General features: G+C 39.2%; 1 protein-coding gene across 3 annotated transcripts in view; it reads right to left on the bottom strand.

Annotated features, from left to right (window-relative positions):
• Hormad2 (HORMA domain containing 2) overlaps window positions 1-18,147 on the bottom strand; it is an 85,855-nt gene that overhangs the window by 34,594 nt on the left and 33,114 nt on the right. The window contains exons 11-13 of one of the 3 annotated variants that reach the window (XM_031341916.1): window positions 14,522-14,588; window positions 11,403-11,506; window positions 7,218-7,254 (exon numbers count right to left, since the gene is read on the bottom strand). The exons of 1 other annotated variant lie outside the window; for it this stretch is intronic. In XM_031341916.1, coding sequence (XP_031197776.1) covers window positions 11,487-11,506; window positions 14,522-14,588 — 87 coding nt within the window. In that variant the 3' untranslated portion in view covers window positions 7,218-7,254; window positions 11,403-11,486. Of the gene's footprint in view, window positions 1-7,217; window positions 7,255-11,402; window positions 11,507-14,521; window positions 14,589-18,147 lie in introns of those variants that run through there. One more of the 3 variants, XM_031341917.1, reaches the window with a different exon arrangement.

Raw genomic sequence — 18,147 nt, 5'->3', positions numbered from 1 at the left:
AGAGAGAGAGAGAGAGAGAGAGAGAGAGAGAGAGCAGCAGGCAGAAACCCTACAGGCTGACCAAAAAGGAACCAGATGGTTCTGAATAGCCAAGGGATAATTTGAGCAGTTTGGTGCACCAGAGCTTTCTATGATAGGAGTTTTTATATTCATATTGTCTAAACATGGTAGCTAATAGCTAGAGTGTTTCAGATATGCAAATACAGCATCAATGAACTGAAACCATTACTTTATTGACCGAGCAAAATTTACTGAACCAATCCTTCTCTGAGGGACATTTAGGTTAGTCCTAATTTGTAACAACTATAAATTGAACTGTAATCATAATACTATAAATTAGGGGTTAAGATCACTGTTGCTCTTCCAGAGAACCCAGGTTCGGTTCCCAGCACCCATATCAGTTGGCTTACAACTGTCATTCTGGCTCCTGTGGGTCAGATACCCTTTTCCTGCCTCAGAAGGTACCACACACATGCGCACATGTACTCAAGATACACACATACACATAAATAACAAATCATTATTTTAAAGTAAAAAATACTGTGCATCACTGCTTTTACATTCAATTGTAGGCAGATGGATCTCCAAGTTCAAGGCCAACCTAGTATATACAGTGACTTCCAGACTAGTGAGAGCCACACAGTGAGACCCTGTCTTAAATTCAGTGGCCATAAGGAAAAACACAAGGAAACAAACAATAAAATGAAACTATTTGAAGTGTATATCTCTTTCTGTTTTGATAAGTGATAATCATAGCTACAATGATACAAACATTCATTACACTAAAGAAGTTCCCATATGTCTCACCATGTAGCCCTGGCTATCCTAGAACTTATGCAGACCAGGCTGTTCTTCAACTCACAGAGAACTGCCTGCCTCTGCCTTCCAAGGCCTGGGATTAAAGGGTGCACACTGGACCAGTCATAGTTTACTTCTTTTAAATTATACAAATATGTTCTTTTGACTTTATTCTGACTTATAAAATTCATACCTATAATTGCCTGTATCAGATGTTTCTTTTTCTTGCAAATTATAATTCATTTTCCAAAGACATCACAAATTTGCTTCTTTGATGTACTCATGACATCTGTGTTCTTTCCAGTTTGGAGTTACTATAAATAAAGTTGTAATGAATGTACACAGACAAGCCTTTATGTGGTTATGTGTTTTCATTTTCCTTGTAAAAACTGCTGCATCATATACTAAGTCCATGTTTAAGAATGCTTGGTGTTGGGCTGGAGAGATGGCTCAGTAGTTAAGAGCATTGACTGCTCTTCTGGAGGTCCTGAGTTCAAATCCCAGAAACCACATGGTGGCTCACAACCATCCGTAGCGAGATCTGATGCCCTCTTCTGGAGTGTCTGAAGACAGCTACAGTGTACTTACATATAATAAATAAATAAATCTTAAAAAAAAAGATGATTGGTGTCCCACAAAGCCTAAGACTTTATTATTTTGGCCTTTTGTTTTGTTTTCTTCAATATGCTTCAACTATGCTTCTCTTGCTGTATACTACAAAATCACTGAACTATTAATAGCCTCTTATCTGCTAAACCTATCCAGTAAAAAATTAAAGTTACAAATATGGTATGTTTCAGATCTATTGTTTTGGGAGATTCTGGAGTCTGGCTGGCAGAGTAAGAGTTATAGCCTGGCCATCCTTTTAGTCTTTCTTTCTGCTTCTTGATCCACCAAATGTGAGGAGCTTCAGAGTATCCCACACCATCACAGACGACATCCCTGGATACTTCAAACCAAATAAACCTCACCTCCCTGAAGTTGTCTTCATCAGAAACTGGGCCACAGTAATGGGAAATACTAACTGATCTAGCCGCTGAAGCATCATTGCTACTCAGAGAGCTTGGTACTGTCCTCACCTCTAGCCCCAAGACTAAGAGGCAGAGACTATTTCAAGTAAGTTAGATGACAGCTATAAGAGATTGGTCAGCTTACTGGAGATACAGGTAGAAGACCCCGTATGATGATTCTTTTATGGGAAAACAGGTCACTCTTTCTGGGGTCAGAGCAATTTTCAAACATAAAACCCAGAAACATCCCTTCCGATGAGTTCAACTGAACTAGTCTACAAACTTGAGACTGAGGGGTGGGGAGCACTGTTAGAACAGTAATTCAATCACTAGCAGTTAGCTGAGTAAATGTAAATTCTGAGTGTGGTCGCTTGTAAAGAGACAGAGGAAGGCCATGTTAAACTACTCTCATTCCAGGACACCTTTAGTCCTAGAGTTTAAGAGGGAGAGATAGGTGGATCTTTGAATTTGAGACCAGCCTAGTTTTCATAGAAAGTTCCAGGCCAGCCAATGGAACATAGTGAGACTATATCTGAAAACAAAACCATTACCACCACTGACAATAACAACAGAACAACCCACTGTTATCCCAGAGTGACTATGGATAAATCCAAGTAAGACTACCAGAGACAGTACTGCAGAGGAAAAGTCCATTTGACTACAGTCATCTAGCCAGTCAGTAAACAAACAAACAGCAATAATCAGCCCTAGTGAGAGGGAAAAGACTAAAACTCGAGTTGCTACTTTATCTAAAAGGCCAAATTTCTATCAGAAAACTGAGACATGCAAAGAAACCATGGCCTGACCTGGAAAAGGTGCCACAGTGAGCAGATGTCAGATAAAACATAGGACTTCAAGATGCCCACTATACATGAGCTCAAAGAACTAAAGGAGACAGGATTGTATAAATAAGTAAAATACAACAGCATTACATTAAACAGATGATATCAATAAAAAGGTAAAAATTCCTAACCAAATGCTAATTTTGGAGATAATGGAAATGAAATATTCACTGGAAAGGCTCAGCAATAGATCTGAGCTGGTGAAGAAAACGATCGGCAAGCCTGTAGACACAGCAATATAAATTAGGATATTAAAAAAGAAAACAGTTCGGAAAATGAATGACAAATATTTGGGTGATCCACCAGATTATAATAGAGCTGTAGCATACCTAGTAAGACACGGACGAAGAGAAAAGAGAAGTGCAGATGAGAAAGAAGAACCAGGCAATGAACAATGAACAGTTAGCAGAAGTTTCTGCAGGTATAACAAGTTCCTTAAAAAGTTCAAGAGCAAAACAAAACAAGAACTAAAAACCTAGATAACAAACAGAAAAGTTTTCATCAATAAAGAGGAACATTTGTGGAAATATCTACAGGAAAATAAGTAAAGACAAGAGGCAACAGGTTTAAAAATAATACATACATTTAAAAATGATTTGTGCTATATGGTCCTTTAGGAAGGGTCCTAAAGGAGACAGCTGTCACAGGAGTTGGCACTCCAAGAGAATGGCTGAGCCTGCGGCCCCAGGGAAGAGAGTGCAGTGAGATAGACAACGGGAAGATGTGAATCGGGGAAACACTGACACTAATGACCCCAATCCTGTGTAGTCCCTAGGGTCATGTAAAGGTTTGCTTTATTTTGTTTTGTTAGTTTTTTGAGACTGGGTTTCTCTGTGTAGCCCTGGCTATCCTAGAGCTCACTTTGTAGACCAGGTTGGCCTTGAACTCACAGAGATATGCCTACCTCTCCCAGACGTGAGCTACTACATCCAGTGAGTTTTTGTTTTTATAAATAAGTTTTAAAAATAACAAAAACAAATTGTAATATAAAAAGTTTCAAGACTATATAAAAAACCCACTATGTACAGCTATATGAATGTGTATATTGAACTGAATGTTACTATAAATAAGTTGAAAGGTTTTTTAAAGTTTATAAAGCTAAAATGTTAAAGTAAACTAATTTATCATCCAAAGAGGAAAAAAACCTTTTTAATAACTTTAGAGCAGCCTGAGTGCAGAGTGTCAGTCAACAGTCTGCAGAAGGGTAACAACAGAGGCTCTCACCCACAGCCCAGGCACTGATACCAAAAGCAGCCTGCAGCCAGGCACGGTTCTTTGTGGAATGGAAATCCACCATTCTAAAATGTGCCACGCCATATTCTCACTGTACCTTTTCATGTTTAGATGCATACATAGTCACCACTGTGCTGTAACTGCCTCAGCATCAGTACAGTCCCATCTCTCCTGGTGTGCAGCCTGTTATATAGGTTATACCATACTGTTCAGGTATGCTGTAGGCTACCTCATCTGGGTTTGCTGAAGTAGATTCTGTGATATTCAGACAACAATGAAATCACCTAACAAGAGTTTCATAAGAATGTATGCCCATCTTTTGGCAATGTTAAAGCAAAATAAAACAAAAAACCTTAAGCTAAAAGCAAGAGCCCTAGTTATTTTAAACAATCCAAAGAAAACAAAGAGTATTGCTAAAACTTCTCTTGAATTCAAATTTCAAAAGCAGAATAAATGCATATTTTTCTTTCTTCTATTAAATTAATTAAAATAAATTATATAAAATAAAATGCACATGATATATAGTTTTATTTAAAATACAAATAAATGTATTCTTTTGCTTGTACTGCACAAAAGAGCTGTGTTAGTTAGAAAAGACAATCCTCAAGTAAAATAAGCTGAGCTCAGAAAGGTTAATGTCACTTGCTTTCTCTCACATGCAAGGCATGTATGACAGGAAGCAGAAGAGAAGTGCTTCGGAGAGAGCCGAGCAGGAAGACGAAGGAGGTGAGAAGGAGAACAAGAGTGAATGTGAGCAACACACAATGAAATGCATTTATAAACATCATAGTGAACCTATTACCTTATATGCTAATTAAAGTTAATTAATGGGAAAAAAGAGGCACTGGGAAAATGGCTCAGCTGGCAAAATGCTTATTGCGCAAGCATGAGGGCTCTTGTTCTAATCCCTAGAATCCATGCAAAGCTACATGGAAGAGCCCACACCTGTGAGCCCAGAGCTCCTGCAGTGTTTGGGAAGAGAATTCCCAGAAATTTGTGAACCACTGGCCAGATGTACATAGCATCAAATGACAAGAGACCCTGCTTCAAACAAAGCAGAAGAGGGGACTGATATCCAATATTGTCCTTGACCTCCACAAAAGTGCCATGGCACACATGTATGCACCCACCTACCCACACACACCCACACACCACACACATTGTACACACACACACACACACACACCACACACATTGTACACACACACACACACACATTGTACACACACACACACACACACACACCACACACATTGTACACACACACACACACCACACACATTGTACACACACACACACACACACACATTGTACACACACACACATTAAGGAAAAAAAGGCACTGAGAAAAAAGTTGCACTTAGTGAGGGAAATGGCATGGCTACACAGTAAAGTGGAAGTATAACAGTGATTGTACTTTTAACATTAACCAGAATACTATATATAAAACGACAGTACAGAAAGAGGAAGAATACTGGATCTGTATAAGGGTAACACCGAAATACCACACTGGTATTAAACTAGTATGTGCGTGAAACTGACACTGATCAACTGGTGAATACACACACACATCTGTGTGTGTCTTTTATATATTTTCTGTATAGGCTAGTACATATAACCCTAAAGCACCAATTAAAAATAACCCAAAATATATTGATAACTATAGAATAAATTTAAATGTTTCATTCACTTCATGCAAAGAAAAATAGTAAAAAAGAAAAAAATGAGCAAAAAGATATGGACTACACAGAAAATTAAAATTAAAACAGCAATTATAACTACGACTGTATTAATGCAAGCATTAAATGCAACTGGATTAAATGATCAATAAGCAGTTGTTGATAGTGACTGTTGCTGGAAATAATAAAGGGAATTTTGTGATGATAAAAGAGTCAATCCATTAAGCAAATATACATATGCAATAAAATAATATCAAATTGCAAGGAAACAAAAACGTATACAAATCAAGGAGAAAATAGGCAATGAAATAGTAACGGTCATAAACCTTGACACTCCAGTTTCAGGTCCTTCTTAGAAGGAGGACCAAAACACCCATGGTAGGAAATACAGAGACAAAGTTTGGGGCCAAAACTGAAGGAAAGGCTATCCAGTGACTATCCCACCTAGGGATCTATCCCATATACCAAACCTAGACACTATTGTGGATGCCAACAAGTGCTTACTGACAGGAGCCTGATATAGCTGTCTCCTGAGAGGGTCTGCCAATGCCTAACAAATACAGAAGTGGATGCTCACAGTCATTCATTGGACTGAGCACAAGGTCCCCAATGGAGGAGCTAGAGAAAGAACCCAAGGAGCTAAAGGGGTTTGCAGCCCCATAGGAGGAACAACAATATGAACCAACCACTACCCCCAGAGTTCCCAGAGTCTAAATCACCAACCAAAGAGTACATATGGAGGGATCCATGGCTCCAGCCACATATGTAACAGAGGATGGCCTTGTAGGACATCAGTGAGAGGAGAGGCCCTTGGTCTTGTGAAGGCTTGATGCCCCAGTGTAGGGAATGCCAGGATAGGGAAGCAGGAGTGGGTGGGTTAGTGAGCAGGGGGAGGGGGATGGGATGGGGGTTTCAGAGGGGACAAAATTTGCAATGTAAATAAAAACATCTAAGAAAAAAAAACAACTAAGCAACATCATAATCCAATAAGACATCTAGCATAACTGTGTTTGATAGTCTTTAAAAACAAACTCTGATAAATTATTAAGAATAGAAATAAAAAAACCCAACTAACTGCAATAGAACGAAATAATAAACCAATAAAGACTAAAATTTGGGGCAATAAAAATATGTAGACACTAGCTTCAATGAGGGCATGGCACCATATATCTGCTGTAATCTCAGCACTTGAGAGGCTGAGGGAAAAGGCTTATGAATTTTGAAGTCATTTTGGGCAGCACTGTAAGTTCTAGGACAGCTTGGCCTACAGAGTGTCATCTAGTCTTATATAAAAAATAAATCAGGTTAGGTAGTGGTGGTGGCCCATACCTTCAATCCCAGAACTTGGGAGGCAGAGGCAGGTAGATATCTGTGAGTTCAAGGATAGCCTAGTCTACAAAGTTCCAGGAGAGCCAGGGCTACACAGAGGAACTTTTGTCTCAAAAAACAAAAACAAAAAACAGGTTGGAGAGATGGCTCAGCAAAGTAAAGGTGCTTGCTTTCAGGACTGATGACCTAAGTTTGATGCCTGGAACACACACAGTAGAAGGAGAAAATTATCCTCTCACTTTTAAACACCCACACACCAAGTAAATGTAAAATGTTAAAATATAAACAAGCAAGGTTGGAAATATGGCTTAATAGTAGAATACTTGCCCAGCATGCAGAAGTCCCTGGATTCAATTCCTGGTACTGCAAACAAACAAACAAACAAAGAAAACACAAATACAAAATCAACATACTCTTTTTTTAAAAAAAATCAGTTCTTTGAAAAATCGCATACAATAAGTTTGACTACCCTTTCTCAATTTCTTCTCATATCTACCTAACCCCTGCTTCCCTTTCCACCCAACTGAGTTTTTTTCCTCTCCATCAAAGACCATTTGTGTTGCCCATATCTTCAATCAACACTCTTTATATTTAAATATATCAGAGAGAAATCAGAAAATACTGTGAAAGCAAATTAAAATGAAAACACAGCAAAGCTCACACAACTAACACATGGCTCACAGGGAAATTTATAGCTGCACACCCAACAGAAATCTCATGCATGCCTTTAATGTATAAATGTGTGGCCTACCAAAATGTATCTGTCATTTTATCTTTTATCATAAAAGAGACAACAATCAAAAAAAAGCAAACAAAACCAGGTGCAGGGTAAGATATCTTTAATGACACACTGCCACTGAGCTGTCTCTTACATATGAAAATGTCCTGAACGCACAAAGACAAGATTCTTTAAAAACACCACCTTAATGATGAACCACATCTGAGATAACCTGACATTTATTTTTCCCCCTTTGGCAGCAGACAACCTAAATCTCACACAATCGGTGCTGTCTCCTATTCCCTCATTCCCCTTTCTTCCTATTTAAGACCTTTCCTTGTAGTTTATTCTCTGTATCTCAGTCATTTCTGTAACTGCTGGATCAAAGCTCCTCTGTGTCCAATATGACCCTAGTAACTGCAGGGAAATACAAGGATATACAAGAGCTGCTCAACTTGGAACCCCGAAACATGGTCTCCAGCTGAGCAGCTTCCTGGGTCTTTGCTTCTCCAGAGTGACCATCCAGTAAGCTGTCCTCAGATGTCACTGAGACTGCCAGTTCTTCCACCCTAGAGGCAGAAGTTCCCTCTTCTTTGCCCTCGCCTGCACTTGGATGTGGGAGTTGGGCAGTAGAATACTCCACCATTGGGACCTGGTGAAGTTTCTAAACTCCAACTATGTCAGAACTCCGGGGTTTAAGTTCCTCTCATCTTTTTCTCATTTAAGACTCTGGTCCCATAAGACATTCAGAGGGCCATCTGAGGTTGAAAAATCACTGGCTAAAAGTAGTTACTATGTCATCTGACAGGTTTGAGTTTGAGTTGTTGTTTAATGTGGTTTATTTTCCCTTTTCTTTTCCTCTCCTTTCCTTCTTTCCACACTGCTCCCATATATATCTTGGAACCCATCGGACAAATCTGTCTGAATCTCTACCCTCTGTACTTTCTTTTGGGGTCCAGAATCCCTTGGTCCTCTCTGATGGTCCGAATGAGTCCTTTCAGGACTAGGTCACCCTTTCCAAGGCAGCTACACTTGCATGTTCTCTCCATGAAGCCACCTATTACCTCAAACACCTTGTTTGCTATTCTAATCTTGTATGGAAATTGGATTATGATTTGGGTTTTAATTGGAACCAGAATGGAGATTAATATCTATGGGGCTGAAGAGATGGCTCAGCTGCTAAAGGCACGGCTCAGAATCAAAACTATCTATGGACTGTGGAGATGGCTCAGTGAGTAAACTGCTTTCTGCACAAGCATGAGGACTAAAGTTCAGATCCCCCAAACCCATGTAAACCATACAGGCATGGTGGCCATCTGCAATCCCAGTTCCTGGGAGGCAGACAGGGAATCTCCTGAGCCAGCTAGCTAGCTAGACTAGTTGATCAGCAATCTTTGAGTGCAATTGAAAAATTCTGCCTCTGTCAATAAAATAGAGACCAATTGAGGAGACACACATCAAGCCTGGATACACACACACACCAACATACACAGTATTCATTCTGCTGGCATTTTAAGACAGCTCAATACATGCTCAAGTCATCTGAGAGAAAACTTCAATGCCTTCCTAAAATTAGGCTGCAGTCAAACCTGTAGGGCATTTTCTTAATTGGTGATTGATGTGGGAGGGTCCAGCCCATTGTGGATGGTGTCATGAGTGAGCTGGTGATCCTGTGTTCCATAAGAAAGCAGGCTGGGCCGGACAGTGGTGGTGCACAACTTTAATCCCAGCACTTGGGAGGCAGAGGCAGGCAGATTTCTGAGTTCAAGGCCAGCCTGGTCTACAGAGTGAGTTCCAGGACAGCCAGGGCTATACAGAGAAACCCTGTCTCGAAAAAGAAATTGTCTTTGGCCTTGATATGGTGGTTTTGGTTGGTTAGTTGGTTGGCTGGTTTTGTTTGTTTTGCTTTGATTTTGAGATAGGGTCTCACTGTGTAGCCCTGGCTGACCTGGAATTCAATATGCAAAGCAGGCAAATCACAGAGATCCTCTGTCCCTGTCTCCCAAATGTTGAGATTTAATGTGATTGCATGTAATGACATATGCCACGACATTTGGCTCGAAATGCTCTTAGTCAGAAAAGATGGCCTCTTAGTAGCTTTCTAAATTCTAATGCCATTTTATATCTGAACTGCTGCTGCAAGACACAAGAAAAATTTGAAATCTGTACCTACAGATTTATGTTTGGTTATCCAAGATCTAAAATTAAAAAAAAAAAACAAAAAACAAAAAAAACCTACAGCATCTACATAGTTTACTATCATTTAAAAACACTCCTCACTCAGAAGGGATAGATATTAGACTTATATGGCCCACCCTATACCCCACTCCCATGGCTGAACTCAGGGTCTGCTGACATCCTGTCTCTTTAGTACTTTGCTCCCTTTGCTCCACCACTTCCACGTGGCACCACTCCCTTCTGACTTTCTCTACTCAAAAGGCTAGCCCTTACTTCTCCTGTGCGACTCTTGCACAAAGCTGAAATCAACTATTGAAATTTTCTCATTTAGGGCCAGATCCCATCAGAGAGGTGAGATAGCTTTCATGATAGTATATGCCTTCTTCCCCATTTCAGAGTTAGGACATGAAAATAAAAAATTGTCAAGCTTTTAGAGGATTCCAATAAATTCCAGGATGAGTTCATAGAAGTCATAGTCTCTTCTATTCTTCACCTACCAAATGTAATGACAGCTTTGGTTTGCTGCTCTATAATATTGTAAAGACTAAAACTGAGGCTCAAGAGGCAACAGATAAATTTGTTCTTACTCACCTAGGTCACAGTGTGTGTCGTGTAGGATCTGCCTTCCAGAGTGTGGAGGTCTTAATGAGAATGGCCTCCATAGGCTCATATGTTTGAATGCTAGGTCTCCAGTAGTGGAACTGTTTGGGAAGGGTTAGGAAGTATGGTCTGGTTGGAGGAGGTGTGGTCTTGTTGAAAGAGATATGTCACTGGGGGTGAGCTTTAAGGTTTCAAAAACTCAGGCCAGGGCCAGACTTACGCTCTTTCTCCTATGTGCTTGCAGATAATATGCAAGCTCTTAGCTACTGCTCCAGCACCATGCCTACCTGCTTGCACCATGTTTCTGGACATAATGAAAATATGATAACCCTCTGAAACTGTAAGCTAGACCCCAGTTAAATGTTTTCTTTTATAAGCCACCTTGGTCATGGTGTTTCTTCACTGCAATAGAACAGTAACTAAGACACAGACAAAAACAGCAACACCCAACCCTAAATGGGACTACAGTTGTGATTCCCATAGGGAACAAATGGAACATTTCCTGACCTATCTTGCCAATGGTGTAAAGAAAGAAGTATATAATGAAATCAACTTATTACAAGGTCTAGGAGATTATACAGTAAAGGGATGAAAACTCAGTGCTATTCCTTTTTTCTGGTTTGCAAGATAGGGTTTCTTTGTGTAGGCCTGGCTATCTTGAAACCCATTCTGTAGACCAGGCTTATCTTGAATTCAGAGATCTGCCTGCCTCTGACCTCCAAGGGCTGGAATTAAAAGTCCTGTGTTACTATACTCAGCCATTTTTCTTTTTCTTTCTTTTTTTCACATTTATTTATTGTGTCATTCTCCATGTGGTAGGCCAAATCACTTGACTCTTTACTGATTTATGGATCCGTTTATTCTGTTCTGACTTGACCCACTGGGCCGTTTATCAAACCAACGTGTTCTGTAATACTAGAGTATAAGCCTAAGTGAGTTACTTTTTGTCTTGCTTGTGAGATTGTATCCAGACAACACCCCACCACTACGACCACATTATATAACTAAGACTGGCCTTGAACTCTTGATCCTTCTGATTAAACTTCACAGCTGGGATTACAGGTATGCGCCATCTTGTCTAGATTCCACGCCAATTTCTTTATGTACTTTCTTTAGGTCCTGAAACACACCACCCCTCTATTAGTAAGGGATTTATTGACTAAACAAGGAAAAAGTAGTTCATTAACCGGACGCCAAATTTGGAGGTTCCTCCAGAACAGGGAATTCATTTACTAATCATTTTTAAACAGGAAAAGATTCTTCTTTTACTATCTTTCAAGGAGTACTTGATTTAATAAAACTCATGCTCTGGGATACCACAAACCTAGGGCATATTATTAGCTGTCCCCCAGGTCAGATCAAATTAAAATTTTGGTCCAATACTCTTAGAAAAGATAATCCCATTTAAATATAAATGTCTTTGTGGAATACAGACCCTACTAAGAAAATTCTTGGCCAGTAGCTTATTCAAGCATGCCAATCTCCAACATAACACTCAACAATCCCACCAAGAAGCCCTCTGGAAAATATCACCACCACAGGGTCTCAGGGATATAAGTGAAGCTGTTGTTTCCATCTATTTTTATAGGCCAGAAATTCTAGCCTTATTCAGATACCAGCTAAATATCTTATTGTTTTAATTTTAAATGACATCTTACTTTATATACCATTTTACTCATAGATGTCTTATCTTTAAATGGAAGAACTCCAAAACTCAAGAAGCTATCCAGTATGCCTGGATAGTATTGTCTTAGGGATTTAGGGAAAGTCTACTTGTTTGGTAATGCTTTAGCCCAAGACCTAGTAACATTACAATTATAAAATGGAATCCTGTTTAAATACAGTGATAATGAGTTATTGATATTACCACTAAGATAAATCAGGCTACTTTTTCCTTCTTCTTTTTTCTTCTCTCTTCTTCTTCATGTGTGTGTGAGACTGTGTGTAAGGATTTTGTGCGTGCGTGTGTGTGTGTGTGTGTGTGTGTGTGTGAGAGAGAGAGAGAGAGAGAGAGAGAGACAGAGAGACAGAGAGACAGAGAGACAGAGAGAGACATAGAGAGACAGACAGACAGACAGAGAAACACATAGAATAGACAGAGACAGTCAGAGTCCACTCTGTAGTATGACTGGCTGGTCAGGCTGGCCTCAAATCTGTTTCTTCCTCTGCCTCCCAAGTACTGATGTTATAGGTATAAGCCATTATACCCTTAATTTAGTTGCTGATCACCTTTCAAAAAGTTCAACATGTAGGATTCTTACCCTAGAAGTCTGCATACTAGACCCCTATGGAAAGCAGGCTACCATTTTTCTTGTCTAACCCCAAGTCTATAAGACATCTTTGGGGGTTTCTAGGCATGAAAATTTTTTGCTAATTATGGTCCTAAATGATATCAAAATAGTGAGAAGCATTAAAGGGGAATAGAGAAAGCCTCTGTGCTGGCCTAAGAACATCAAAGGGCATTTGACCAACTGAAGATCAAACTAAGTTGTACACCTCCATTTTAGGTCTCCTCGGTTCCTGAAAACTTCCATGCTTTTTCTATATGGAGTGCCAGGTTTGACTTTAGGGATTTTATCCTATAAACTATGACACATCCCAAGACCAATGATCCAGTCTCTATAAACAAGTAGATTTAGTGACCCAGTGATAGTCATGCTATTTATAAGCAGTAGCTACATAAACTATTTTAAACGTTTAAACTCTGCTATTTTAAAAGGCTTACAAATTAACTTTGGGATATCATATGAAGCTTAGAAACTTTACCAAGTTCAGAGAGTTTCAGAAATCAAGGAGCATCACCAACTTACCAGAAAACTGAGAACATATCAAGCCCTGCATTTGTGCTAAAACTTGAAATTCAACTACCCTGCTCCCAAGTTTGTCTTCTCTAGATTATCAATATATAGAGAGCACTAACCCTGTTCCAGCCAACCATATTTAAAAATATGCTTCTGGATAGCCCCACGGCTGGCTGTTTACAGATGACAACAGTTTTACAAAAGCTGTTACAGGGATGGGCTGCTGCTGGAGCTGCCTGCCATACTATAGAAGCAAATGCCACAGTCCCCAAAGCAGAACTCCATTGCCCTTACTCAGGCCCTATAGTTAGGCCAAGAAAAATCTTAAGCAGTTACATAGAAAAATGAGTTGGGACATTAGTGATAAGGTGTATGTTTAAGATCCTGGGTTCAATCAATCCCCAGAAGCAAAAGGAAAAAAAAAAGGCATGGCTAAAAATTAAGGTTAAAGGATCTCCAGTTTCAGGCCAGCCTGGACTACACAGTGAGTTCATTCCAGGCCAGCCTGGGCTACACAGTGAGTTCATTCCAGGCAAGCCTGGGTTACACAGTGAGACCTTGTCTCAAAATACCCAAAATCTCAGCTTAACCTTCTACCTTAATATACTGAGGAAAAGGCTGAGAATGCTCCAGCATTTGGGAGGCAGAGGCAAACAGATCCTGTAATTTGAAACTAATCTAATCCACATAGTGAGTTCCAGGGTAGACAGAGCTATATGGTGAGACCCTAAAAATAGTAAGACTGTTTCTGTCATTTACATAGGTTCCAATATTCTTGTAACACATACTTGCTGTCTCTTCAGTTAGTTCTCAGAGCAAAAGCTACATCTTCTATATCCTTTTCCTCACAGCAAGACATCTTTTTTGTTTGTTTTTGTTTTGTGTTTTGTGAGACAAGATCTTTCTCATGAATCTGGCTTTCCTGGAATGCACTATGGACCAGGATAGTTTTGAATTCACATATCTACCTACCTATGGCTTCCAAGTTCTGGGACTAAAGGCATGAGTCACCATTGCCTGGCCAAGACACTATTATTTTTTGGTTTTTGTCTGTTTGTTTGTTTTCAAGGTACAGGTCTTAATACATCCCAGTAAATCTTAGCATGAAAGAGATCTCAGAGATCAATTTAGCTCAACTATCTCCCAGAATCATTAACTTTTTTGTAATATTCTAAAGACAATCATCTATACTCTATCTTGAACAAAAGCATATGTACATGTGTATGTATGTATGTATGTATGTATGTATGTATGTGTATATATATGTGTGTGTATGTGTGTATGTATGTGTGCATGTAATAGATGTAAGCAGAGCTGGTGATAGGGAGCTTACCCCTTTTTATCAAGTAGTTGTCATTATCAAAAAAGCCATCCTCAGGAGATAGAAAAACTAGAAGTTTCTGAAAAGAGATATGATAATAGTCATCCAAGTTCTGTATAAATTTCAAAACTATGTCTATTTCACTCCTGCTACTGTGAATCCAACAGAATGTAAGGAAAAGAGGTGTCACACCTGCAAGGTACTTATTGCAATGCTATTTATATATAATAGCATTATCAGAAATTAACCTACACAGCAGTCAGCTCTATGTCACTAAGAAACATTTGTTTCTGAATTATAGCTTTGGAGGCCCCAGTTCCTGACTGATTGGCCCACTGCTTTGGGCCTGTGTCAAGACAGTCCACCATAGTGGGAGTATGTGTCAGGACCAACTGTTGACTTTATCACCAGGAAGCAAAAAGAGAATGAAGAAGCTAATTTTCAAAGACACACTTCTGTGGCCCCAGATCTCTTACTAGGTTCCACTTCCTAAAAGGCTTCATCCATTCTCAATAGTGCAAGCCTGGGAACCAAGCCATTAAATGTAAAGTACTGGGGAGCACTCAACATTCCATGACAACCTAAATATTTAAAAATAGAGAAATGACACGAACCTAAATGAACCAAAAAGTCATTGAACTTCACATATAAAAGCTAGGTGGGACATATTTACAAAATTATTGCTAAATAAAAATAAAATTATATATACCATTATTGAAATAATATATAAATAAATGTATCCATTGGAAAATACTGAAAAGGATGGGGCATACAAAGTTAAAATTTGTACTGATAAGACATAAGGACAGTTGAAAGATTTGAATTTTTAATTACTTTAATGTTGTTAATGGTATTGTTTAAAAAAGTTTGTTCAGGCTGTATATATAGTTCAGTAGTAGAACATAAGCCTAACATGTACGAGGCCTGGATTCAATTCTTACCCCTAAAAGCAACCAAAGAGTTTTATCAAATTAACTTCTTCCCTACCGCTGCTCTGCTCACAACTGCTATTTTCATACAATGTGTCTTTATGTCTCTTGAAACTACACAAACAATACTGTTTGGAGTATCTGAAAATGATAAATATCTGTATTCCCTGGCACTCTGAAAGGCAGACTGGATGTTGGAGAGACCCAGTCAGGAACTGCAGGTGTTACTCACCAAGAAAGGCTCACACAGACCAAGTCAGCATGGACAGGGCCAGGCTTGAGAATATTTCAAAGCAGAGCAGACTGAAACACTATCCAAAAAGATGCGAGGAGTACGGAGAAAATGGAGGTTAAAGATCTTGGTTGTTTGGAAAAGTGACAGTGCCTAGTGCCACAGATAATAGCATGAGAGGAAAATGATGTTTGGCTAGAAGTTGAAATTCCATTTAAAAAGTAAAAAGAGGGACCTACAGGGAATACAAGTCTGTGCATTGATTGAGACTTGTAAGTATTGTGGTGGTGTGAATGAGAATGGCCCCCACAGGTTCATATATTTGAATGTTAGTCAGCACAGACTAGCACCTTTTGAGAAGAATTAGACCAATTAGGAGGTATGGCTTTGTTGGAGTGGGTGTGGCCTTGTTGGAGGAAGTGTGTTACTGGGGGCAGGCTTTGAGGTTTCAAAAGCCCATGCCAAGTCTAGTCTTCTCACCTACAGACCAGGATGTAGTTAGCTCTCAGCTACTGCTCCAGTGCCTGACTGCAAGCCACCATACTCCCCTGTCAAGATGGACTAAACCTCCGAAACTGTAAGCAAGTCTCCAATTAAATGCTTTCTTTTTATAAGAGTTGCCTTGGTCACAGCGTTTCTTCACAGTGACTAAGACAGGTGTGAAGATCTGTACACCAATACTGTGAGGACCCTGTAGGTATGCAGGTCTGCACATGGATGGGAAGATCACTGTGAGGTCAGGGAGAAGACAAAGAGAAAAGAAACCATGAGCTAAATAAAAAGAGAAGCAATAGATGTGAGCAGCACAATCAAAACAGATTTTTTTAAAAAAATACTGATTTGGAGCATATATAATAATAAAAGGACTCAAATAAATAGCACCAGATAGAAAAAGAGGCAAACAGCTACAGAAACATAATAGATTCCCAAATTGTGAAAACGTCACAAACAACTCCAAGTATAGCCGAAAGTGACTGAGAAAAAGTCCAGGTACTCATATGTTTACACACATATGTGTATATGTGTATATACATGTGTGTATATATATTATATATAAATATCTATTGCTTCTCTTTTTATTTAGCTCATGGTTTCTTTTCTCTTTGTCTTCTCCCTGACCTCACAGTGATCTTCCCATCCATGTGCAGACCTGCATACCTACAGGGTCCTCATAGTACCATTGGTGTACAGATCTTCACACCTGTCTTAGTCACTGTGAAGAAATGCTGTGACCAAGGCAACTCTTATAAAAAGAAAGCATTGTTTCTGTTTCCCTTTACTCCTATCCCAGCACTCAGGTAAACCAAAGCCAGTGTCTCATATGTGCTTAGCACACTCCACCATAACTAAACAAAAACTCTTTCCTTGTGGCTACTGTCCCTTCCCTTTAGAGGACACAGATTATGTCTCTGTAAGCTCTGGAGTAAACTAGGATTTATTTTCTTTAAGTATTTAAAAATTCTTTTTCTATGTATGTGTGTGTAGTGCCCACAGAGCCCCAAGAGGGCACTGAACCCTGGCCTAAACATTTCTTATGCAGTATTCTAAACTGCTCAATGTTGCTGAAAAGACTAACAAACTGGATTCTCCTAAAATTAGCAACTTCTGTTCAAAATTTTGGTAATATAAATTGTTGACCTGTACACTTTTTCTTTGTCCTGGCTCATTCCTTTCAGTATTTGATTATTGATTCAATAGAAACCAAGAAAATAATTTCATATTACCAAATGCCATTCAATTTCACATTGTACACTTTGTTGTAAATAATGGTGAACAGCAGTCAAGAAATAGTTTTATATTCTTCTAAAAACTAACTTCATGAAACATCTCTATAAAATAGTGAAAATGACATTTATGAAGTTAAGATATTGACTACACATTTGTTTCAGCAAATTACTTCTATGTAGAATGTATCTGTAGAATCCCTACACATCAGTGAGTAGACAACTGTGTGATTTTCACTGTTCTGTAGGGAAACAAAGATTAAAACCACAACAATATACCATTGCTACCCACCAGAATGTTTATCCCTAGCAAGATGAAATATGCTCAGCATACAAAATATACCTGATACAAATGATAGATGTCGCCAAAGTGGATGAAGATGTAAATAAAGCAGCTGTGTGAAGGAAAACACACTTGGCAAAAGCGCTTTGGAAACTATACCTATCAGAGCTAACTGCACACTACCCTTTAACCTAGCAGTTCCACTCTATCAACCTGATTCCCACCATCAATGTGCATTTGACTGAGCGCCATGCTCCATATGTCTTAGAAGTACTTGTCTTAGTGGCCCCGAGTTGGAGCATATCCAAATGTATACCAGTAACAGCATGAACATATACATGCTAACAGAAGGAAGGATGCCAATGTTCTTGCTAACTATGAGGTTAAAAGTAGGTTTCTGCTGGGCAGTGGTGGTGCACGCTTTTAATCCCAGCACTTGGGAGGCAGAGGCAGGCAGATTTCTGAGTTCG

Source organism: Mastomys coucha, unplaced genomic scaffold (assembly GCF_008632895.1).
Source record: "Mastomys coucha isolate ucsf_1 unplaced genomic scaffold, UCSF_Mcou_1 pScaffold22, whole genome shotgun sequence".
NCBI classification, from domain to species: domain Eukaryota; kingdom Metazoa; phylum Chordata; class Mammalia; order Rodentia; family Muridae; genus Mastomys; species Mastomys coucha.
This window is presented reverse-complemented; position numbering and strand designations above follow the sequence as displayed.